The sequence below is a fragment of the Dendrobates tinctorius genome, unplaced genomic scaffold, assembly GCF_039654945.1.
Source record: "Dendrobates tinctorius isolate UK_male_01 unplaced genomic scaffold, ASM3965494v1 ptg000224l, whole genome shotgun sequence".
NCBI lineage: Eukaryota > Metazoa > Chordata > Amphibia > Anura > Dendrobatidae > Dendrobates > Dendrobates tinctorius.
The window spans coordinates 12,434,535-12,460,080 of record NW_027361891.1 but is presented as its reverse complement, the minus strand read 5'-3'; the positions used below and the strand labels follow the sequence as shown (position 1 = coordinate 12,460,080).

At 39.9% G+C, this 25,546-nt stretch overlaps 1 protein-coding gene across 1 annotated transcript in view; it reads right to left on the bottom strand.

Moving 5' to 3' along the window:
- LGR5 (leucine rich repeat containing G protein-coupled receptor 5) overlaps positions 1-25,546 on the bottom strand; it is a 337,590-nt gene that overhangs the window by 111,070 nt on the left and 200,974 nt on the right. The window contains exons 5-11 of the mRNA XM_073555529.1: positions 21,615-21,830; positions 18,333-18,404; positions 10,990-11,058; positions 6,833-6,904; positions 5,756-5,827; positions 2,901-2,969; positions 2,736-2,807 (exon numbers count right to left, since the gene is read on the bottom strand). Of these exons, the coding sequence (XP_073411630.1) occupies positions 2,736-2,807; positions 2,901-2,969; positions 5,756-5,827; positions 6,833-6,904; positions 10,990-11,058; positions 18,333-18,404; positions 21,615-21,830 (642 nt within the window). The remainder of the gene's footprint in view (positions 1-2,735; positions 2,808-2,900; positions 2,970-5,755; positions 5,828-6,832; positions 6,905-10,989; positions 11,059-18,332; positions 18,405-21,614; positions 21,831-25,546) is intronic.

Genomic DNA, 25,546 nt, shown 5'->3' with positions numbered 1-25,546 from the left:
CTTTGCTGCCTCTGGCACTGGACTGCTTGACCGTGTGCATGGCATTATCAAGTCAGAAGACTACCAACAAATTTTGCAGCATAATGTAGGGCCCAGTGTGAGAAAGCTGGGTCTCCCTCAGAGGTCATGGGTCTTCCAGCAGGACAATGACCCAAAACACACTTCAAAAAGCACTAGAAAATAGTTTGAGAGAAAGCACTGGAGACTTCTAAGGTGGCCAGCAATGAGTCCAGACCTGAATACCATAGAACACCTGTGGAGAGATCTAAAAATGGCAGTTTGGAGAAGGCACCCTTCAAATATCAGGGACCTGGAGCAGTTTGCCAAAGAAGAATGGTCTAAAATTCCAGCAGAGCATTGTAAGAAACTCATTGATGGTTACCAGAAGAAGCGGTTGGTCGCAGTTATTTTGGCTAAAGATTGTGCAACCAAGTATTAGGCTGAGGGTGCCAATACTTTTGTCTGGCCCATTTTTGGAGTTTTGTGTGAAATGATCAATGTTTTGATTTTTTGCTTCATTCTCTTTTGTGTTTTTTCATTTAAGACAAATTAAATGAAGATAATAATACCAAAGAATTGGTGTTTGCAATCATTTTCAGGAAGAAAGTGAGTATTAATTGACAGAATTGCAGGGGTGTCAATACTTTTGGCCACAACTGTATAACCTCATAAACTGACAGTGGTCACAATTGGAAAAATTGGCCTGGTCATTAACTACCAAATTGGCTCTGTCACTAAGGGGTTAAAAATGTTGCTCCCATTTAGTCATTATTTGCATATCATTAACATTTCTATCTATCCTGTCATTTCCACAATGCCATGACTTTTCCTACTTAGTATTGCAATTTCAATGATGAAGAGTGTGTATACACACACTTACACACAACATGGAAAGTCACCATGAAAATAATGATAACAATAAACTCAATTCTTAAAGCTAGTGAACTGTATTCATATGTGGAGAATACAGTTTTGTGTCTTCTTTTATCTTGTTACAGAAAAGATCAACACTTAAAGCTATTTCCATAAAACTTGACATCTGAGTGCTGGAGGAGCATAAGAAGGAGGCACCCTGGTGCACATTTATCCAGGCACACATTTTTGTACAAATGTACCCAAGTGTTTATGGACGTAAACTAGCGCAAAACAAACAAACTTCCATCAACAGTGTAATACTGTCTCCAACCTAATAATAGAGAGAGTAAAATAATGATTGTTATAATTATAATAAATATCTGTGCCTCATAATAATCTTTGATTCTTGTAAATGCTCCACATTTTTGGCTTTCCGGACATCACAAAGTGCTGAATGTTTCTGTAAGGCAGTGTTTGGTTTTTGGAACACTGATCTGGATCTTATTCTTTGCACACATATGGGCGTTACAGACCAAAAACACAACACGTCTATAAATATAATTTCCCCTCTTTAAAACATAAATGTGTATGGCATATTTGTGGAAAGTTTTACAACACACACACTGGTAATAAAGCAATAAATTGTAATCAGTGTTAATACACCAAATGCCAAGTGAAGGAACACCACATGTATTCACAGTGATCTAATAGCTGCTGTCATAAATTATCATTTTTTTTTCTGTGTAGGTTACAGACAAAATAAATTGGCACTCTGGGAGTCTGCAGCTAAGGCATGCATGTCTAATCCTTATCAAATGCTATTTGCACATAATGATATATGCGCCAATTGTGCTCGGGCACTTTATGTATAAAGGTTCCAGACTATACAGAGCTTTGATCGATCCCTGATGTTTATATCCTCACGTAGATACAAACTGGATTTATGCTATAGGCATTGATGGTGAGTCGGTAGTATCCAAGAGTGGAGTTTAGCTATGGAGACAGGTTGCGGTGCCAGCCAAGTTTCATGTCATCAGCCTGGGAGAACATATTGGGTGACAGGGGGTGTCCAGATTCCTCGGCAGTCCGCAGCTGGGAACCTTTGTCTTGAGTGAATTTTAATTGCCACTGGTGAATAGCAGAGCTCAGGATGGCATGGTGTACAGAAGAGATCCTTTATGGTGGGCACAGAACACTGTAGCAGTCAGTGATTTTCATACACAAAGAACTTTGCTCGCACACAATATGAGTCAAGTAAATGAACAGTTCAGGGCTACTATTTTTTTCCCTCTTTTAATTGCTGGAAAGATAGAACAAACTATGTTCTTTCATGGCTGCTCTCAATATTTCTTGGACCATTCACTACCTTTGAACCGTATCTTAACAAGCACAGACAAATTCCATAAAACAACCCCCTCCCTCCGCTAAGACATTGCATGAACCGAGCCGGGCTAAGAATTTAATGTAGGGCAGCTATTCCAGTACGCTAAAATCTGTTAAATTCCTTTCTAAAGCACACAGATAATCTGCACTGAAATCTGAGTCTCCCTCTCCCATAAGAATACTGCACTCCCAGCATGACCTGCCAAATGCCGCACTGTGCTCAAACCAAGTGTCACATTCATGGCAAACCATACTTTGATTCCTAAGATATACTGTTTTTATTGGTAGCAAATAATTCCCCTCTAATAGCTGGTTACTGCATATATTTTAATAATCACTGAAATCATGCTTACATTACTTTTATCTCAGCTTCAGGCACATTTTCCCCTGAATAAAACAACAGTTACTTGAGAAGGGGAGGGAGCGTACTTTAACTGTGGTCAAGGAATAATTCATAGAAATATCTAGAAAATAATGCAGACATCAGTGGTACTTACAGCAACTGAAGGTTTGGCAACTGGTCGCAGATTATATTGGGAAGACCGACCAGTTGTGCCCCTGTCAAGGTTCTGTGAAAACATCATTATATGTGAATAAGTACTGGGATATTAACTATACTGGTCATCATGTAATAACTGTGAGGTCAATAATAAATAACTTACAGACTTTCCAGGCTTGTGGTTCCAGTTAGGTCAGGAAACTCTGTAATTTGTGAAGCCCCATTGAGGATCCTTAAATGATAGGTATGACTTTCAGTGAACATACATTTAAGAATGTAATAAAACTCATACGGCAATTTTGTTTTTTTAAAATGATAGGTACCACGTAAATGTAGCAGATCAGTAGGGTCCATGATTGCTCAAAGGATGCTCTGCAGTGTCCTGCTCAGAGCACAGAGCTTCTGGATGACTGCACACACATAGTGACGTACGTGGTACATGGAAAGTCTAACAGCCTGTGCACAGAGTGAAGTACGGGCACATAACTTTTCCATTGAGCTTGTATATTGCTCTCTCCTTGCACTCAGCCAGAAGCTCAGCAAACCAATCTGCTATAGTACCTATTTAAAAAGAACAATTTAAAATTCATCATCTTTCCCCCATCTCACGTGACCCCCCCTACGAACCTATCAATTACAGTAAATGACTGCCCACTCTCCCCAGTCCCACAAGCTCGCTGCCTCGGAGTAATCCTTGATGCTGATCTCTCCTTCAAACCACATATCCAAACCCTTTCCACTTCCTGCCGACTTCAACTCAAAAATATTTCACGCATCCGTTCATTCCTCACCCAAGAATCTGCAAAAACCCTAGTCCATGCCCTCATCATCTCTCGCCTTGACTACTGCAACCTCATGCTCTGCGGCCTCCCCTCAAACACTCTCGCACCCCTCCAATCTATTCTAAACTCTGCTGCCCGACTAATCCACCTGTCCCCCCGCTATTCCCCAGCTTCTCCCCTCTGTCAATCCCTTCACTGGCTCCCAATTGCCCAGAGACTCCATTACAAAACCCTAACCATGACATACAAAGCCATCCACAACTTGTCTCCTCCATACATCTGTGACCTCGTCTCCCGGTACTTTCCTGCACGCAACCTCCGATCCTCACAAGATCTCCTTCTCTACTCCCCTCTTATCTCCTCTTCCCACAATCGCATACAAGATTTCTCTCGCGCATCACCCCTACTCTGGAACTCTCTACCACAACATATCAGACTCTCACCTACCATCGAAACCTTCAAAAAGAGCCTGAAGACCCACCTCTTCCGACAAGCCTATAACCTGCAGTAACCACCGATCGACCAAACCGCTGCACGACCAGCTCTACCCTCGCCTACTGTATTATCACCCATCCCTTGAAGATTGTGAGCCCTCGCGGGCAGGGTCCTCTCTCCTCCTGTACCAGTTATGACTTGTATTGTTTAAGATTATTGTACTTGTTTTTATGTATACCCCCCTCACATGTAAAGCGCCATGGAATAAATGGCGCTATAACAATAAATAATAATAATAATAAATGTACATTCACAAAGATAATGCATAAATTAACATATTAAATAAGCTGGGTGTAAACAGATGACGTTTCTGTTGGTCTGTACGTATTACAAGTTCAGGTCATCGTGTTGGAAGAATATAAGCAATTAAACTGTTTGTAGGCATTTCTCTTAATGATGTGTTAAGGGAAGCATGCAATATTGAAAATGGTACCTTATGCCTATGATATATAGGTAGGATGCTATAGCTTAGGAGGAGCTGATTAGATTGATATACATTTTGTGGGAAAGGTTTCAGTAAAACTGGCATTTTATTCAGTGAAATCCCGGTTGCTTGTGTGTATGAGTCAAGTTGGGGGTTTTATTCAGTGATTGACAGTCCTCCCTGTATGACTGCGCATGCAGAGATAGCAGGCAGTCATTGAATAGGATGCTCACTGGATTTGTATGAACACATGAGGAATATTAATGAATAATACACAAGTTATACTGAATATTTTCCCACAAACCTATATGCTGGGCTTCTCATTCTCATTCTCTATATCGTGGTGTTCACAGATTGGACTACATATATAATGTGACACAAACACATGGGCCATGCACAAAGCGAACAAGTCTGTATGACAGTGTTCACACCACCAAAAGAATGAAACACAGAAAAACACAGTAAAACAAACGTATAAAAATACTCTGTTGTAAAAAAGTAACAGTAAACAGCAAGTGCTAGTTAAAAGATGATAACAATACAGGGTATTTGGTTGATACGCTTTTTGCAAAAAATGTATACTAAGCCGCTCTACCAAACGTCAAAGTAACCCATATCAGAGCAGTCCTAACTGATGTATTTAAAAACCTGTTCATGTGTATAGTACCTGTATGAGCAGGATTCAGGCAGGTAATGTCCAATGTGGACATACTATGACGGCTTTTGTGTGCATGGCCCATAAGGGAGGGGTGTAAAACCTCCCCATCTTGCAAAAACAAGAAACTAATTAGACACAAACACATGGGCCATGCACATAAAAAAATTGCATATTTCCAATTTACAATGCAGAATAATGTATCATGGGTTTCAACAAATTCCCTCTGTGCATCTTATACTTCACATGTTGATCCATAAAGTATTCATAAGAGATAAAGTTTCTATCCTCTCCATTACATTTGTTCAGCTCCCAGAAATTATTAAACAAGTGAAGAAAAGTAAAGAACATGTCTGTTTTGCCTTGTGTCATGCATTGTGGAAAGTCTGTGTGGTTGGACATATAACAGACTTGCAGAAACATAAAAGTATGTCATGGCCAAAATATAAACACTCTTAAGTATCTTTCATAATATTCTATCAACGTGAATGAGTTTGACATTCCGAAGAAAATAGGATTTTTTGAGGGTAGAACAGTAGAAAATAATTATTCTATCGTTCTCCACACAGTCACCCTGATTATGTGGAAAGGACTTGGCGGTACATTTTCCATCAGACTCAAATGTCAGCTATTCTGCATTATTAAACCTCCTAACAACTCACAGAGTCCGGAGCTCCGGCAAGTGCTGAAATGCTGATCTCCCAACATGCTGAATAGGGTTGTCGAAGAAGTGTCTGCCAGAAACAGAATAAAGAATCATCATACAATCTACACAACAAATATGAATGATACAGTGATGTGAATGCATCACAGAATGATCACACCGGAAGGGGGTATAGCACATAAGTGACATAAGCAATAGCAAACTGTGATACACATACGCTCATGTAGCCAATATCATTCCTCATTTATTTTTCTGTAACTGCAAGAGCAAAGTGATATAATTTGGGTGTTCTGAGTTTTCTGACCCTTGGGGTTGTGCTTTTCAACATTGTGTGCTGCTCTGCATCTGAATTACAATTGTCTTCTTTGATTTACCAGCGTTGTGGACTGTTTTATGTCTTGCTCAATTGCCTAATCATTCCAGTGTGGAATGTGGTTTTGGTTATAGGATTATACAGCCACACTGTGGTGAATCTTGTTTTTTCTTTAAATGGCCCTTACGTGCTGAAACCATCGTCTCAGTGCAATCCATGTGTAGTAGAAAGCTTCTATCTAATGTGATTATGTTGAGCTGGAATATGTCAATTTTGTTTCCTACATTGTTTTACAATAGTCACGGTTTTTTTAGCCCTGTGTGGAAATGACAGCTATGACTTCATGTTCTACATCCTCCTTTGCATCCTTTACATGTGGCCCGTGGCCATAAACTACTTGGGTCATCCTGATATAAGCTGGTAATCCTTGTAACAGTATGGCATATAGTAAGGATCTAAGAGATTCCTGAACTTGGATACTGAAATTAGAGCTCAATTGATATTTCACTATCTGCCCATATATTCTTCATTTCTATTAACTATTTGGCAATGATATGAACAATATCTTCATTTTTATTTATGAAAGTATATTACCGTAAAGGTATGACACACCTTCAAAGTTACGTTGATATTTTTTTATTGTTTCATCACTTTACATTAAGTACAATTTTTTTATGTTTTATTTTTTCTATTTGTTAGTTTCCATTGATGTATTACACTTTTAGAAACTTGTAATGCTAAGGATTACATTAGAACACTTACATTGTAATAAGAGAAGGGTTCCCAATAAATGCATGCTCAGGAATAGATCTGATATTGTTGCTATGGAATGCCCTGGAACAAGAAACATAAGAAAAGGTCATATAAAGTATAATCATAATCAATGATATTAGCAAAGGCTAGACCACAGGTTTCACAAAGTTATTCAGGAAGGATCCCATTTTATGTCTTCACTTTCTTCCCAGCATGCCAATAGAACTACTCATATAACCAGTAAATGCACATGTCCACACTACTATTGTGACACCAGTCTCCAAAGATATTACTGCTGCATGCTATAAGTCATTCCTTCATCTATCTATCTAAATATCATATACAGTGCCTTGCGAAAGTATTCGGCCCCCTGGAAGTTTTCAACCTTTTCCCACATATCATGCTTCAAACATAAAGATACCAAATGTAAATTTTTGGTGAAGAATCAACAACAAGTGGGACACAATTGTGAAGTTGAACGAAATTTATTGGTTATTTTAAATTTTTGTGGAAAGTCAAAAACTGAAAAGTGGGGTGTGCAATATTATTCGGCCCCTTTAACTTAATACTTTGTTTTTCCACCTTTTGCTATGATTACAGCTGCAAGTCGCTTGGGGTATGTCTCTCAGTTTTGTACATCGGGAGACTGAAATTCTTGCCCATTCTTCCTTGGCAAACAGCTCGAGCTCAGTGAGATTTGATGGAGATCGTTTGTGAACAGTAGTTTTCAGCTCTTTCCACAGATTCTCGATTGGATTCAGGCCTGGACTTTGACTTGGCCATTCTAACACCTGGATACGTTTATTTGTGAACCATTCCATTGTAGATTTTGCTTTATGTTTGGGATCATTGTCTTGTTGGAAGACAAATCTCCGTCCCAGTCTCAGGTCTTTTGCAGACTCCAACAGGTTTTCTTCAAGAATGGTCCTGTATTTGGCTCTATCCATCTTCCCATCAATTTTAGCCATCTTCCCTGTCCCTGCTGAAGAAAAGCAGGCCCAAACCATGATGCTGCCACCCCATGTTTGACAGTGGGGATGGTGTGTTCAGGGTGATGAGCTGTGCTGCCTTTACGCCAAACATATCGTTTGGCATAGTTGCCAAAAAGTTTGATTTTGGTTTCATCTGACCAGAGCACCTTCTTCCACATGTTTGGTGTGTCTCTCAGGTGGCTTGTTGCAAACTTTAAACAATAATTTTTATGGATATCTTTGAGAAATGGCTTTTTTCTTGCCACTCTTCCATAAAGGCCAGATTTGTGCAATGTACGACTGATTGTTATCTGTTATGAATGGGTCACCGAGGAGGAAAATAACAAAACAATTTAAGTGAGAGAAAATCAGAGAGGTTGGTAACTATGCAGATTGCAGATCCCTGATCCTAACCACACAACTAGCAGCAGCAGCCGTGGAGCGTTCCTACGATGAACCTAGACGCTTCATCACAGCCGGAGGACTAAATAAGCCTAAAGCAAGAAAAGGGGAAAACTAACTGCCCCAGAGCAGACCCCAAAGGAAAGACAGCCCCCACACATGTATTGACGGTGAAACAAGAAGAAAACACAAACACAGGCAGGAAAATAGGCTGAGCAAACGATGGGGCCCAAACTAACTAGAAAGGATAGGAAAGGAAAGACACTGTCTGCAATCTGCCAAAAACCCTACAAAAATAATGTCCAACACTTCTGATAACAAAATTAACCCTGAAGTCACTAGACTTCTCCCACTATATCAGCACTCTGAAATTTTCTGAGATAGAGCAAAAAGAGACCAATCTAATAAGGGACAAAAAAGCAAATTGGCAAATACAGATAAATAAGAGTGGAAATTCAGCACAGCCCCAGCCGGGCCTGGCTGAATACACAAAAAACTGAATAGACCAACAAAATCAAGTGTGAACATTAGCAGAAAAACTTAGCTTGAGCCTGGAACAGAGCTGAGAACCAAGACCTGACAAGCCAGAAGGAATCACCAGCACCAGAATAGGGCGTCGGCTGTCTTAAATCCAGTCAGATTCCTGAGGTCCAATCGTCATCCTCCTCATCAGGTGGCAGATCTCTAATGATTAAATCAGCCTCACTACCTCCTGTTACCACCAGAGGGAGCCTGGAAGGAGAACTCACAAATGGTAGACCAGAAAATGAACTCACAACAGTTGTCCTATGGACAAACTGTCCCACCTAAGCTGTAGATCTCTGAAGTTCATCTAGAGTGATCATGGGCCTCTTGGCTGCATCTCTGATCAGTCTTCTCCTTGTTTGAGATGAAAGTTTAGAGGGTCAGCCGGGTCTTGGTAGATTTGCAGTGGTATGATACTCCTTCCATTTCAATATGATTGCTTGCACAGTGCTCCTTGGGATGTTTAAAGTTTTGGAAATCATTTTGTATCCAAATCTGGCTTTAAACTTCTCCACAACAGTATCACGGACCTGCCTGTTGTGTTCCTTGGTCTTCATGATGCTCTCTGTGCATCAAACAGAATCCTGAGTCAATTACAGAGCAGGTGCATTCATACAGAGACTAGATTACACACAGGTGGATTATATTTATTATCCTTAGTCATTTAGGACAACATTGGATCATTCAGAGATCCACAATGAACTTCTGGAGTGAGTTTGCTGCACTGAAAGTAAAGGGGCGGAAAAATATTGCACGCCCCAATTTTCAGTTTTTGAATTTCTACAAAAATTTAAAATAACCAAAAAATTTCGTTCAACTTCACAATTGTGTCCCACTTGTTGATTCTTCATCAAAAATTTACATTTGGTGTCTTTATGTTTGAAGCATGATATGTGGGAAAAGGTTGAAAAGTTCCAGGGGGCCGAATACTTTTGAAAGACATTGGAATAGCTTTTTCTTTTGCTGAGCAAACTTTAAATTACCCTTGATTTTTAAGCTAACAGGGTGGAGTGCCCAATTCACAGGGTGACTACAGAGAGTGTGCAGAGTGTCTCTCGATCTGGAGGGTTTTGCATGTCCATGTATTATAAGATCATTGTATTGTTACATTTCCTCTGTGATATAGCTGCAGGTGTATAGGACACCAGCCGCCAAAAATAATTCTCCAAAGCCGCAAATCTCTTCAACTTAAGTGAGGAACTTCTGTTTTTGATAACTGGATCAAATACACAATATCATTCTAGGGCCACACGACTATTTTTCTCTTAGTCCAAGAAAAATCGGTCATATTATGGTAATCATACGTTGATCAGAGATATTTTCTCAGATGTGAAGAATAAAAAATAAAAGTTTCTCCATCCTCTCCATTCAGTCTGTTTGTGAAAATCAGACAGCACTTGGATGTCATCCGAGTACAGTTTGATTTTTTCAATGTATCCCACAGACTTGAATGGCCAAGTGTATTCGGAGGCAAATCGGGTAAGCTGCAACTTTTTCTTAGACCACTTATTCTGAAGGAAAAAAAAATCGGCCATGTTAACAACTTCACTGAATAACTATCTGTCAAAACAACGGATAGCACTCATCCGATTTTTATGGTCATGTGCACAGGCTTGTACAGCAAGACTGTTTATACTAAAGGATACAATAGGAATATGCTATGGGAAGACAGTACAAATAAAAGGTATGGGATGCAATGCATGTCATATGCTATTTAATAATGGGCTTAATACAGATCCATGTTGCATGGTAATAAAAGAAACAGCAACATCGTAATAATACAGTAGCACATTTGCTATACACTAACAGATCTCTTGGTTTTTTGAAAAAACAGTCTGGTTTTTGTCCTCCTCCATGGTTATTTGGTTAATATTCATCTACATAACCCATATTCAACCAGAAATAGTGATCTGAAAGAGTTTCTTCGTAATACAGCACTGGATGTCATATCATCGAGAACATGGTCCCTTAGTCAAGATTAACATTAAGCCTCTTTTCAGGTGAAGCTCAAAACCTCCACTTGGTGCTCCATTGTGTTTTGTACTTTGCATGCCAACACTGCAGCACTTACCACATTGCCAACAGGTCATGTGCTCCTTCTCTATAGGGCCCCCACAGCATTTGCTGGGGTTGGTATGTATGCCTTCACATTTATTTGATGAAAATTAAACATTGCATGTTATGTCACTTGTGAAGATGTTATGATTTAGCAGTGTTCTGACAGCATTTAGTCGGCACACGTCCTGCAAATACAGCACAATTACTTACAGCTCTTTAAGATTCCTGAGGGTTTTGATAGCAGTAGGAAACTCTTCTAGATTGTTGTAGTTCAGATCTCTAAAATCCAAGAGAAAGAACACCTTGACACACGTAATCCCAGCAGAGGGCGCATCAATGCCGACAATTCCACAGCAGAAAACAACCAGTGCTTATACATTCTCCTAAGGAACCGCTGAACCATCCCAACCAGGAGCCTGTCGCTTTACCATACACTTATATTCAGCCAGGGAGTAAACTGTGAACACGCAATCTGACTTGTACCAAAGAGAAAACTAAAAAACGATTGATGTTACAAACGCAAAACCTGCCATTCCACTGCCACACTGGGCTGATGACAACACGTCCTTTTATGACATCTGGCAGTTTCCCTTACCGTATCGCCAGCTAAATCGCCATACAAATCAATGCCCACACACCATCTATCATGAATAGCGGTAGTGTACTTAGGATGCGGACTCTGATGTTAATCCCCTTAATGTCCTTGTGACAAGGGTGAAGTGAGCTGCCAGATGACAGGACAGGAAATGTTACCGTGCTGTTATTGGAGTAGTGGAGCTACACACTACAAACCAGTAACTGGATTCAATGACAGTGTATATCCATACCGGGGCACAGTAGGAACATTTCAAGCATTTTATGAGGAACCCTACATGATATTTTCTGTTTTCTTAAGGAAATTCATAGCATTGAGACTTTTTTCTATAGTTTAACTGAATGGAAAAAAGATGTAGTGCATTCATTTTTAGGACACGATATGCACAGGATGTCTGTAAATTGTAATAACACAAAATACAAAGTAGTAAGGAGTTAATTATATGTATGGCACAATACGAGTGAGGTCCCCCTCTCTGCCTGGGTGGATTTCTTAGATCTGACGTTTTTGATGTGCACATTTTGAGCCTGTGTGGTACAGAGAGCACAGATTCGTCTATAGCTAAATGAAAGGCCTTTCCCTAGAATCTGAAATCTTCTTTTTATCACTATATTATTTACTAGGGAGGAAACTACACTTCATCTCTGGATTTAAGAGCTATGTTATTATAAACACAGTTAAAAAAAAAATCACTTTTCAGAGTCTGTAGGAAGCTTTTATGTGCATAATCCTTGTAAAAGAAAGCGCTACTGCTGGGAACATGCTGCCAAAAAAACAAAAAATATGTACTTTGTTTAAGCCTTTCTAAGCTGGCTGGTGCCACTTTAGAGTTAAAGACAGTCCAATTATTTCAGGAGACAAAGTCATTTCCACTTCCACCTTACCTAGTCCAGATTAGAACAGGGCAATGTTTGATATCCCTATAAATACCTTGCCGGAGAACAGAACACCACTGTGGCTACCTGTGGGAGCATTTTACATTTTATACAAAGGAGGGGATTCTACATATTACATGTGACTGGTTAACACAAAAAGAGGATATTTTTTGGAAAGTTCATTGTCATATTGTAATAGAATGTGTCCCCCATTCTCGCTGTAAGATGTACATTTTGTCATGGTGGTCTTGTGGGTGCTGCTAGGGCACCCGTTAAGATGTACTGACCAGTTATCCTTCTGCCTCAACGGCTGGGATCAGAGATGACTCTGATCCGGACAGTTTACCACATGAGAGGCCATATGCAATAGCAACTGTAGTATCTCAGCAGTCAAACTGGGCTTCCTCTGAAACCAAATGTGTCCGCTTTGCTGATAGAGAGCCAGAAGCCTACTAATGATCGTCAGGTCTGCCATCTTAGTTCACCTATGGCTCTTATTAGAACATGGCAACATAACAACAAATTATTCTTTTCTTTTATTAAGAAAGAGTACTGTGAAAAAGTGGTAAAACTTTTTAAGTTGTAACAAAAAAATTGAAATTTGATATCCTCATAATCATATTGACCCATAGCATACCATATCATTTACTCTGCCCAATAAACGTTGCAAAAATGAAACCCAAAAAAGAAATAAATGTATAAAATGCAGAGTTGATGTGTTCATTTATTGTCTTCCTGCCAAGAACTGAATCAGTTTTGAATAGATTCTTGAAGTGATCAATCCTTCATGACTGGGAAACTTTCAATTTTTGCTTTTTCCATGAGCCATAACTTTTTTTAATTTTTCAGTCGACATAGCTGTTGTATGGACCCTTGGTTTTTCCAGAATGAGGTGTAGTTTTGAATGACGTCATATAGTTTGCAATTTTAATGTACTGAAAAATGAGTTAAAATTTCCAAATGTAGTGAAATGGTGGACGGCAATCAAGGTGAAGTAAAAATGACCTGGCAAAATGATTCTTCTGGTAATTACGACCACCGTGATTCAAAACCTTAAGGTTTCCTTTTATATTTTGCTCATTAAAAAAAATTCTAAACTTTGTGAAAAGAAATTGGCTTGTGTTTCCATTTTTTGAAAATCTGCAACTTTTTATTTTTTTCCATCAATGGACCTTTGTGAAAGCTTGTTTTTGTTTTATTAACCAAACCAACGTGTTTTACTATTCTGGGGCAAATACAATATTTTAATTGTTTTTTATTGCATTTTTTGATGGAATTGAAGTAACCAAAAACCACCATGGTTACTTACCGGTAGCCGGTTTTTCCGGAACCCATGACAGCACCCGTATATCAGGTGTGCTATCATGGGTGAAGGGAAAACAGCAATTTTATCTATTTTACTTACTTATATAGTGCCATTAATTCCACAGGGCTTTATAGACATTATCATCACTGTCCACATTGTTGCTCACAATCGTGCAGATGCGCACCAACATCCTGTCCATTTAAATGCCACTGTCAGTGAATGACAGCATTATATAAATGCTTTCTCTTTAATTTCATTGGGGGACACAGGAACCCTGGGGATACAGGATGACACTCTGATAGACTCTGCTAAACCGAATAGTTGGGTGTTAGCAACACAGGTGTAGCCTGTTGGTGATGTGTCAGCTGTCCAGGTGGCAGCAAAATACTGTACTCATGGTTCCTTTGTCCGCATGGTTCCTGTGTCCCTCAATCAAGGCTATGAGAAAAAGATTTTACATTGAGTACCAAAAATATTATTTTTTTTGCTGTTATAAGCAGCTGTCGGATGTAAACCACAACCAGCAGTTGCTGAATATAGTGCAGGCTTGGCTTTTTGAGCCCACTCCTTACACCACCTTAATCAATACGACCTAAGTTTATGTTATATGATTTATGATCGCAAAGGGGTTAGTGAAGACTGACATTTTATATGATAATCTTAAACAGCAGTGTGCGGGAATAAAACATGCCAATTTATTTAAAAGTAGCAAGTTTCCTAAAAAATGAAGAACATTTTTGTATGTTAATTTTAGTACGTTGGGCCACAAGACTTTATACGATTACAAAAGTGGAATATTGACCTTGATACATTTCCCCTATATGTATATTCTAAAGTGGCACCGTAACAAAATACAACTTGTGTTACAAAAAAAAATCAAGAAAATAAGTTGCTAATTCCTTAAAAGCCAAAATATGTTGGTTCTTAAATGGAATCTGTCAGTAGGATCAATCCTCCTAAGCCATCTATATAGGAATTCAGGATATAGAAAGCTGAATAAAATGATACCTTGACATCTGCAATTTGATGTTTTATTTCAGAAAATTCCAAGTTTTTCATATATGTAAATGAGCTGATAAGACATATGGGCCAGACACAGATTTGCATGAGAATCTGCCTCCAGTGACTAATAATAATAATTATAATAATAATTAACAATAGAGACATTATCAGTGTGATAAGTAATGGCGGCTATCTGCTCTTCTGATCTCACGGGAGAGCTGTGTGTGATTATAAGGTCACGTTCACACATTCAGTATTTGGTCAGTTTTTTATCTCAGTATTTGTAAACCAAAACCAGGAGTGGAACAGTCAGATGAAAGGTATAATAGAAACACGTCACCAGTTCTGTATTTGGAAAACTATGGGAGGTATCACTCATGCGCTGCTGAGATAGAATCCTTAAAATCAAATGGTTTAGTAAAACAGGTTTACAAGTCAACGCGTATCAAGGACATACCGGACCTCTTCTTCAGGACAACCCTGGTGAGACTGTATGGTATAGCTATCTTTTATACTGTGCTTCTTGAAAAGACTGTCAAACTGGGCACTTCTGTATTTATCACCCACTCCTGGTTTTGGCTTACAAACACTAATGTAAAATACTGACCAAATACTGAACGTGTGAATGTGGCTTCACTGATACATCTGCAGGATCCTCTCAGCTTCATCTTCAAGGTCACAGGCAGTCAGGGTTACAAAACTGTTGCAAAACAGCAGAGCTGCAGCAAATGTGTTTGTAAGGACACAAAGTTCAGTTATACATTAGTTACATGTCTCACACTGGTAACTCCCCTTTTCATCTACAGTAAGCTCTGAAGGCAGATTCTCTAGATCAGTGGCTGGCCCATAACCCTCAACAACTTATTTACGTATATCATGTGATGCACTGGAAAGTGGGAAAAAAGTCCAAGTGCATTGACATTGATTGCAAAATAAAAAAGTGCAATTCCACAACAGTTTTTTGCGTTTTTTATTTACCATGTTCACTATATGGTAAAACTGACCTCCCAATATAATTCTCTAGGTCAGAACCAGTACCAGATAGATACCAAACATGTATATATTTTTTATTATTTAAGTGGTGAAAAAAAAATCCAAAATTTGTGATTATATTTTTTTTTGCTTACAACACCATCTTCCGAGACCCCTAACCTTTTCATTTTTCAAGCTCTGGGGCTGGGTGATGGCTTATTTTTTGCACTCTGAACTGACATTTTTAATGATACCACTTTGGGGTGGATACGATGTTTTGATCACCTCTTATTGCATTTTATTGCAATATTACGGCAGACAAAAAAACCTTATTCTGGCATTTTGATTTTTTTCTTTCTCGTTACACCGTTTACCTATCGGCTTAATTTATTTTATACTTTGATAGATCGGACATTTCTGAACACAACAATACCAAGGAGGAGACTTAATAGCTGTCTACAAATATCTAAAGGGCTGTCACATTGTAGAAGGATCAACTTTATTCTCATTTGCACAAGGAAAGACTAGAAGCAATGGGATGAAACTGAAGGGGAGGAGACACAGATTAGATATTAGAAAAAACTTTTTGACAGTTAGAGTGATCAATGAGTGGAACAGGCTGCCACGAGAAGTGGTGAGTTCTCCTTCAATGGAAGTCTTCAAACAGAGGCTGGACAGACATCTGACTGGGATGATTTAGCAAATCCTGCTTTGAGCAGGGGGTTGGACCAGATGGCCCAGGAGGTCCCTTCCAACTCTACGATTCTATGATTCTATGATTCTATGAAATATGTGCATTTTTTTAAAAATATTTTATTTTTAATGTAGCAAGAGGGGGGTGATTTTAACTTTAGTGGGCTTTTTTCATATTTTTTAAAACTTTTTTCTTTTTCTTTTACTGTATTTAATAGTCCGCTTAAGAGGCTTGAAGCTGTGATAATCCAATCACCTGCACTATACATAGCAGAAATAACAAAGTATGAACGTCCGCCACGGGCCAGAGTTTACAGGTGGATCATAATGATAGGCACAGGGGTCATCAGCAGACCCCCGGGTGTCATGACAACCCATTGATGCCCTGCGATCACAAGATAGGGGTGCCGAATGAGCGGCATGTATGAGGCACTTCCATCCGGCGAGTATTAAATCTCGCTGTCAGTGACTGACAGCAGGATTCAACTGGTTACCAGCAGTGTGAGGACCGCCGCTCCACCTGCGACTGTTAAAGGCACATGATGACTGATTATCATCATATGCGGGGTAAGATTTGTGCTTGGAGCACAAGACCACATCAAAGGCTGGGACCCGACCTTTGACTTAAATATATACGTCAACGGTCGTGAAGGGGTTAATATGTAAGCACCCCATTTCATTTAAAATTACCTCTGGAGGCAGATTGTCAGGAAGAACTGCGACTGGCCCATAGTCTTGAACACCTCATACACATAAGAAATAGGTGGATGTCTCTACAGGGTGAGCCATTTATATGGATACACCTGGGTGGGCCATTTATATGGATACACCTAAATAAAATGGGAATGGTTGGTGATATCAATTTCCTGTTTGTGGCACATTAGTATAAGGGAGGGGGAAAACATTTCAAAATGGGTGGTGACCATTTTGAAGTCGGCCATTTTGGATCTAACTTTATAAATGGCCCACCCAGGTGTATCCATATAACTGTCCCACCCTGTAGAATAAGACATTGGATCGCAGATATCAATTTATAATTTTATCCTGCTTCCTTTGACCTACGTGCCCAAGTAGGTGGCCTAAGAGGTTTGATTATTCTGGCAGATTACCTTTAACATTTTTCTTGGGGTGGCACTGAAGAGAAGTTAAACACCTACTACTTTGTCTTTCTCTAAAAAAAAAATCTTTTTTCCTACAGAATACTTCTATAAAGTAGAAAGTGAGATGTAGAGAGGAAGTGCAGAGTGACTGCATAAACTAATTTCAACATGCAGACAATCAAAACTAAAAGCATTGTGTACCCCCAGGTTACACTACCCTATAGGTTATGTGCCAAAGCATGAAAAGTTTAGTTATAACAGAGGCAGCATCCTTGCTGTTGTGAGGACGTGGGTAGTGTGTTTCTCAGACTAGTGTCATTAGCATTCATACTAGATGTCATGAACCAAAGCCTTCTGCTTCATCACGGGCATTGTGTATTAGTTCAAAGGGAGTGAGTATAGCATTCCCTTTTTTTCAAATGAGCACTGACATGCAGGTCAAGCAAGAATACATGTTTACTGCTGTATGAAAACTTGTTTCCTCCCATGTTTGTCTATGGGAGATAGTTTAATGTGCATGGGGGAAAGCCAACTAAGTCTTGTCATGACCCTGGTGGAGACTTTTAATGATGAACACACATTTAAATAAATTGTCCAAGATTAGAAAAAAGTATCTGTTTATAAGGGATGGGCTGCAACTCAGGACAGAGCCCAGGGGCAGATGGCAGAGCCTTCTTTCTAATTTTGGGCAACTCCTTTAACACATTATTCTAATATATACAGTCAGTTTATGTGTAAAGAAAACATAGAGTAAGTATAAAGGTACAGAAATATAGCAGATCCTCTGCTTGAGCTTCTCACGAGTCTGCTTTAGCGTGAGCACAGAAATGGTTCAGTCATTGTTAATAGATACAGAATTTTTTTTTTACAGTCATCATATGAACAATTGCACTAAACACTTGGCAATTAGGCAAGCCAAAAAGCATGTTTGGCTTTTGAGCTATTTTTATTCTTTTTAGAATATCAATGAAAACAGTGAAAAGACTGAAACAAATAAGAGGTCAACTCACAAAGTCTCCAGACTGTGGAGCCCATCAAAGCATTTCTTTCCCAGGGAGTCGATCCTATTGTTATGGAGATGTCTGCAGGGGAACATTAAAAGCACAGTCAGGATAGCATACTGCGCACAGTGAACCTATGCAAACGTCTTCAATGGACGCTTCTAAAGAAACGTGTTTTCAACCATGCACTTATTGTATACAAGTCAAGCACTGCCAAAGAATTTATTGGAGGGCATGCTCCTCAGGCTTTCACTTTCCTCCTTCAAAAAGATTGGCAGCTGTGGTAAAGAATAAGCTGAGTTGTGCTGTGCTGCCCCGTATTTGGCCATACAAATATGTGTACTATAGCACTGCACAATCCATAGGTCTTGTCATGAAATCAAATTGTGACATAATGGACAATTCATGAGCGAATAAACTTTGACAGAAAAGTATGTTAGACGCATTACTATGTCAACATTAGCTTTCCTGCAATATAAAATGTATCATAAACCAATAAAAATTGGGTCTGCTTTTTAAATTCTCCCTATATTATTAGAAACTTATTACACTCTGGCGTAAAAAAAAAAAAAACACAAACCCTCAATACCTTCTTAGACATGTAGAAGAAACTTTGTAACGCAATGTTAATAAGCAAAATGTTCTTATGTGTCTCATGAGGCTCTAAAAAAAAGCAATGTAATGTCTGCCTGCGGCACATTTTACTTGGGGAAATATTTCCGCCAAAGAGAAATGGAAATTCCTGCTGGCATACAATTTCCTGAAAGGTGTATTAAAATGCAGCAGTATAATGTGCAAACCTACACGTTTCAAACAAGATGGCTCATTGTAGTGCACATCTGTCATACTTAACTGCCGGACAGAATAATGTTTTTTTTAAGACGTGTTGTCCACACACTGATGAAGATGAACGGATTAGGAATATTTACGAGACTCACCTACTGGATGTCTTATGGAACCTAGTGAATGAATATCTGTCTGCACATGTTTTCCTGCTTTCATACTAATACTACAATGTTTCTAATTTTTTATCTACAAATTTTAAAAAGGGTCACTTTTTTTTTACAGCACTGGCTGTCACAGTTTAAAAATAAAATATAGAACTTTACTCTCACGACCTCTAGTGCAGTGCCTGCTCTCCGCTGCTGCCTTTAGTGTTTGTTGGCAGGTGGCAATGGTGATGACATGAATACAACATACATGACCGCTGCAGTCAATCACTAGTTTCAATGGTGTTACCAAGGTAGTCTACAAATGATCAATGAGCACAGTGATTGGTTGAAGTGGTCACTTGAGTTATCGTTGTGATGTCACCACAGTAGTCTGCAACAGACAAGCGGGCAGCAGAGCCAGGGCTAGAGCAGGGGCCATCAGTTAAGCTTGGAATGTTACTTTTAAACAGTGGAAGCTTAAGGGCTAAAAAATATAAGGCTTGGAAAAATGATTTAATAAAAAAATGTGGTTTATGAATATTCATTAACGCTACAGGGTGGGCCATTTATATGGATACACCTAAATAAAATGGGAATGGTTGGTGATATCAACTTCCTGTTTGTGGCACATTAGTATATGGGAGGGGGGAAACTTTTCAAGATGGGTGACCATAGCGCACATTTTGAAGTTGGCCATTTTCGATCCAACTTTATTTTTTTCAATGGGAAGAGGGTCATGTGACACATCAAGTTTATTGAGAATTTCACAAGAAAAACAATGGTGTGCTTGGTTTTAACATAACTTTATTTTTTCATGAGTTATTTACAAGCTTATGAACACTTATAAAATGTGTTCAAAGTGCTACCCATTGTGTTGAATTGTCTATGCAACCCTCTTCTCTCACTCTTGACACACTGATAGCAACACTGCAGTAGAAATGCTAGCACAGGCTTCCAGTATCCCTTGTTTCAGATACTGCACATCTCATATCTTCACAGCATAGACAATTGCTTTCAGATGACCCCAAAGATAAAAGTCTAAGGGGGTCAGATCAGGAGACATTGATGGCCATTCAACTGGCCCACGACAACCAATCCACTTTCCAGGAAACTGTTCATGTAGGAATGCTCGGACCTGACACCGATAATTGATGGTATGGTGTGGTATATGGGGTACAAAGATAATGGGGCTATTCTTCATCAATGGAAACCTCAATGCCACTGGATAGCTGAAATTGCTACATGATGATGTGTTGCCCTCTTTATGCACTAAAGATGGCACGTTCCCTGAGTTTTTCCAGCAAGATGGTGCATCACCACATTATGGGTTTCAGGTCCGAGCTTTCCTACAAGGAATATGACCCCCTTAGACTAACATTTCTTATGTGGTGTTGCTTTCAGTGTGTCAAGAGTCGGAGAAGAGGGTTGCATTGACAATCCAACACAATGGGCAACACTTTGAACACATTTTATAAGTGATCATAAACTTGTAAAGAACTCATGAAAGAATAAAGCATTATGTTAAAACCAAGCACATTATTGTTTTTCTTGTGAAATTCTCAATAACTTTGATGTGTCACATGACCCTCTTCCCATTGGAAAAAATAAAGTTGGATTCAAAATGACCGAAATCAAAATGGCTATCATATACTAATGTGCCACAAACAAGAAGTTGATATCACCAACCATTCCCATTTTATTTAGGTGTACCAATATAAATGGCCCACCCTGTACTTTTAAATATTTCTTATTCACCCTTACAAATATGACATTTGTAAGCTTCCCATCCAACCTGACGACAGCTAACTGTCCTACCATGTGAGATCTTTTTCACTTCCACACAACAGTCAATGTGATTGATCAAAGCCTGTAGCTTCAACCTAGCAATCCATTCAGAGTAAAAAAGTACGGTGAGGGTGTGTGCACACGTTGCGGATTCTGCTGCGGATCCACAGCAGATTTGGCCCTGCAGATCCGCAGCAGTTTCTGCTGCGGTGTACGGTACCATTAGAACCTATGTAAATCAAAAACCGCAGTGCACACGTTGCGGATTTGCTGCGGTTTTTTAAATCCGCAGCATGTCACTTCTTTGTGCGGATTCCACAGCGGTTTGGCACCTGCTCCATGACAGGTGTCAAACCGCAGGCAAATCCGCAGATAATCCGCAGGTCTTTTGACCTAAGATTTACCTGCGGATTTAGCCAAATCCGCGCGGAAAATTCCGCAGCAGAATCCGCAACGTGTGCACATACCCTAAGATGCCTCTTAATCATCCCATGAATATCTTCAAATTTTACTCTAGCAAAGTTATAGTGTCTATTTGTGCCACATTATCCAATGTACATATAGGCAAACTTACAAGACCACAAGGCTGGAGAGGTTCTTGAATGCATGATCTGGTATATGGTGAATCTTGTTCAATGCCAATGTCATGGCCTGAAGAGCTGACAAACTTTCCAGTGCCCTAACTGGAATCTCACTCAAAGAATTATCATCAAGCCACAGGTGACGAAGTGAATTTAGACCACTAAAGCAGTTTGGTGGCACATAGCTGATATGGTTGGCATCCAATCGCCTAGAGAGAGATAAAAAAAAAAACAACTTTTATTATTTAAGAAACAATCATGGCCAAAATTGTTGGCACCCTTGAAATTGTTCCAGAACATAAAGTATCTCTGCAAGGAAATTATTGCAATTACACATGTTTTGTTACACATATGTTTATTTCCTTTGTATTTTTTGGAAAAAAGCACAAAAAACAGAGAAGGAAGGCAAATTGGACATAATGTCACACTAAGCCTCAAAAATGGGCTGGATAAAATTGCTGGCACCCTCAACTTAATATTTAGTTGCTCTCTCTTTGGAATAAATACAATCAATTGCTTCCTATGACTATCAACAAGCTTCTTACATCTCTCAACTAGAATTTTGTACCACTCTTCTTTTGCAAACTGCTCCAGGTTTCTCATATTTGAAGGGTGCCTTCTCCCAACAGCAATTTTAAGATCTCTACACAGGTGTTCAATGGGATTTAGAACTGGACTCATTGCTGGCCACTTCAGAACTCTCCAGCGCTTTGTGTCTATCCATTTCTGGGTGCTTCTTGAAGGATATTTGGCGTCACTGTACTGCTGGGAGACCCATGACAAATAATGCAAACCCAGCTTTTTGACACTGTGCATTACATTGCAACCCAAAATCCTTTGGTAATCTTCAGATTTCTTTATGCCTTGCACACAGTCAAGGTCCCCAGTGCCAGAGGCAACGAAACAACCTCAAAACATCTTTGAACCTCCACCATATTTGACTGAAGGTGCTGTGTTCTTTTCTTTGCAGGCCTCATTACATTTTCAGTAAACAGTGGTATGATTCACTTTACCAAAAAGTTCTATCTTGGTCTCATCTGTCCACAAGATGCTTTCCTAGAAGGATTTTGGCTTACTCATGTACATTTTGGCAAACTGCAGTCTAGCATTTTTATCTTACTGTATCAGCAGTTGGGTCCTCCTGAGTCTCCTGCCATAGCGTTTCATTTCATTCAAATGTTGTTGGATAGTTTGCCCTGACACTGATGCACCATGAACCTGCAGGACAGCTTGAATTACTTTGGAACTTGATTGGGGCTGCGTATCCACCATCTGGACTATCCTGCACTGCAACCTTTCATAAATTTTTCTCTGCCATCCACATCCAGGGAGATTAGCTACAGTGCCATAGGTTGTAAACTTCTTAATTAAGATGTGCAATGTGGACAAAGAAACATCAAGAACTCTGGAGATGAACTTGTAACGTTGAGATTTTTGATATTTTTCAACAATTTTGCTTCTGAAGTCCTTAGATAGTTCCCTTCTCCGCTTTCTGTTCTCCAATCCTTAGGCTACTTTCACACATCCGTTTTTTTAAATCCGGCACGATGAGGCGAAAATTGTGAAAACCGGATCCGGAATTGGATCCGTTTTTTTCACATAGAATGTAATGATCGCCGCATCATGTTGGATGGACATGCGGCGCCTCCGGGTTTTGCCGGATACGGCAAACATGCGCGCCCGGCGTCTGCAAAAAACGTTGGCTGCAACGTTTTTTTGCAGCGCCGGACCGGCTTTTTCAACAGCGCATGCCCGGGCACTGTGAGTTTTAACCCCACAAGTGCCCGCTGCGCAACTCTCTCCCCCTCCCCTTCTCTCTCTCCATATGCTCCATACCTTTCTTTGGCTGGCTCTCTCGTCCCCCGCTGTCTCTCTGGTTGCTCTCTCGTCCCCCGCTGTCTCTCTGGGTGCTCTCTCGTCCCCCGCTCTCTCTTTGGCTGCTCTCTCATCCCCCGCTGTCTCTCTGGCTGCTCTCTCGTCCCCCGCTGTCTCTCTGGCTGCTCTCTCGTCCCCCGCTGTCTCTCTGGCTGCTATCTCGTCTCCCGATCTTTCTCCGGCTGGCTCTCTCGTCCCCCGGTGCTGCGACTCCTTTAAATGTCCTCCAAGCCGCATCAGGTGCCGCATGTACATCCGGTGTCACCGCTGCAGGCCGGATCCGGCGGCCCGGCTTTTCGCCGCACGCCGCCGGTCCCCTGACACCAGATGTGTGAAAGAGGCCTTAGTGTGGCACATACAGACACATAATGCAAAGATTGAGTCAACTTCTCCCCCTTTTATCTGGTTTTAGGTGTGATTTTCATATTGCCCACACCTGTTACTTGCCATAGTTAAGTTTGAATTAGAATCACATGCTTGAAACAAAAGTTGTTTACCTACAATTTTGGAAAGATGCTAACAATTTTGTCAGGCCCATTACTGTTTTTTTTATGTGATATTATGTTCAATTTGCCTTTTTCCCTGTTTTTTGTGTGTTCCAATACACACAAAGAAAATAAACGTGTGTAACAAAACATGTGCAATTGCAATAATTTTCTGGGAGAAACACTTCATTATCTGTAACAATTTCAAGGGTTCCAATGCTTTTGGCCATGACTGTCTATGGTTATAATAATCCATTTGACGACTCTGTTACTTCTATGTCTTATTCACACATTGCAGATTGGTCAGTGTTTTGAAGCCAAATCCAAAATTGGATTCTTAGCATTTGGGTAATATAATGTAAAGATTTATACTTTTTTTTCTACTTTCTATCTACTCCTGAATTTGGCTTCAAAATGATGATATAATAAACTGAACAAATTAGCATTGTATGATTTGGGTCTTAAAGGGGTTTTCTGAAACTTTCATATTGATCTACAGTTAATTAATATCGGATCAGTGGAAATTTAACTTTGGCATCAACACCAATTAACTGATTGAGATTGTTGCAGTGCACTGGAAGTGGCACAGTTCTGTATATCTTCAGTGAATGGGAGAGAGCTGTCAGAATTTTTTGCAATGCTTTAAGGCTAGCAAGCATAGCCAACTCAATGGTCTTACCACTAGGGAAAATACTTGTGTAGGGGTATGTAAAAAGAACCTCTATCCCTTTAAGCTCCCTATTCTCCCAATGTATAAATATATATATACATATATATATATATATTTGCTACGTGTTATTGTGATTCAAGCCGTATTGAGATGTAACGTGTAAATATCATGTTGCTGTTTAACCTATGTACATAATAGGGACAGTACAGTTGTCAGGGCAGGGGTGTTCGTTCGCTGTGGACGGGCTTAGTTGCCTGGGGTGAAAAACCCTCACACTTGATACGAGCTCAAGTGCTCGGGACCCTACACAGCCTACTAGCAACATTCAAGTGCCCAACTGTCCAGAAAGAGGAACAAGCACAGCAGCAATGTCAAGGGGATAGAGTTCCCCAGTGAAAGTGAGAGAAGGAGAGGGCAGACAGACGGGCGAGTGTTTCATTACATGGTGACTCGCAGGCTGGGCGCATTCTCTAGGAGCCGGGGCGAAACGGCAGAGGGAAGCACCAGTGATAGTGAGTATGGATAGAAGGGACAACAGTAATACCTAAGTGGGTACGACCCGACCTCGATCTGCGAAGGAGGGAAAGTAAAGAAGGGAAAGCTGCTATGGAGTGTAATGAAGAGTCTATTGTCCATAATGATTTTAACCTGGATAAGATGGGAAGAGATGTCAGTAAAGTTCTGCATTGTGAGTTAAGCTTGAACTCTGTCTTTATCTGTATGCGAGTGACCCAAGGGAACACTGAAAACCTGAGAGAGGACCTTGTCAGCACTGTGAGTACCAATCATGCCATGCAGAATATGAAGCACCTTTTTCCTGTGATGGGGGCTCGGCACAACTGTTCCGGAGAGTTCGGCCATGGCTACGGCCCGGTGCTTCCCTCGCATTTGCACT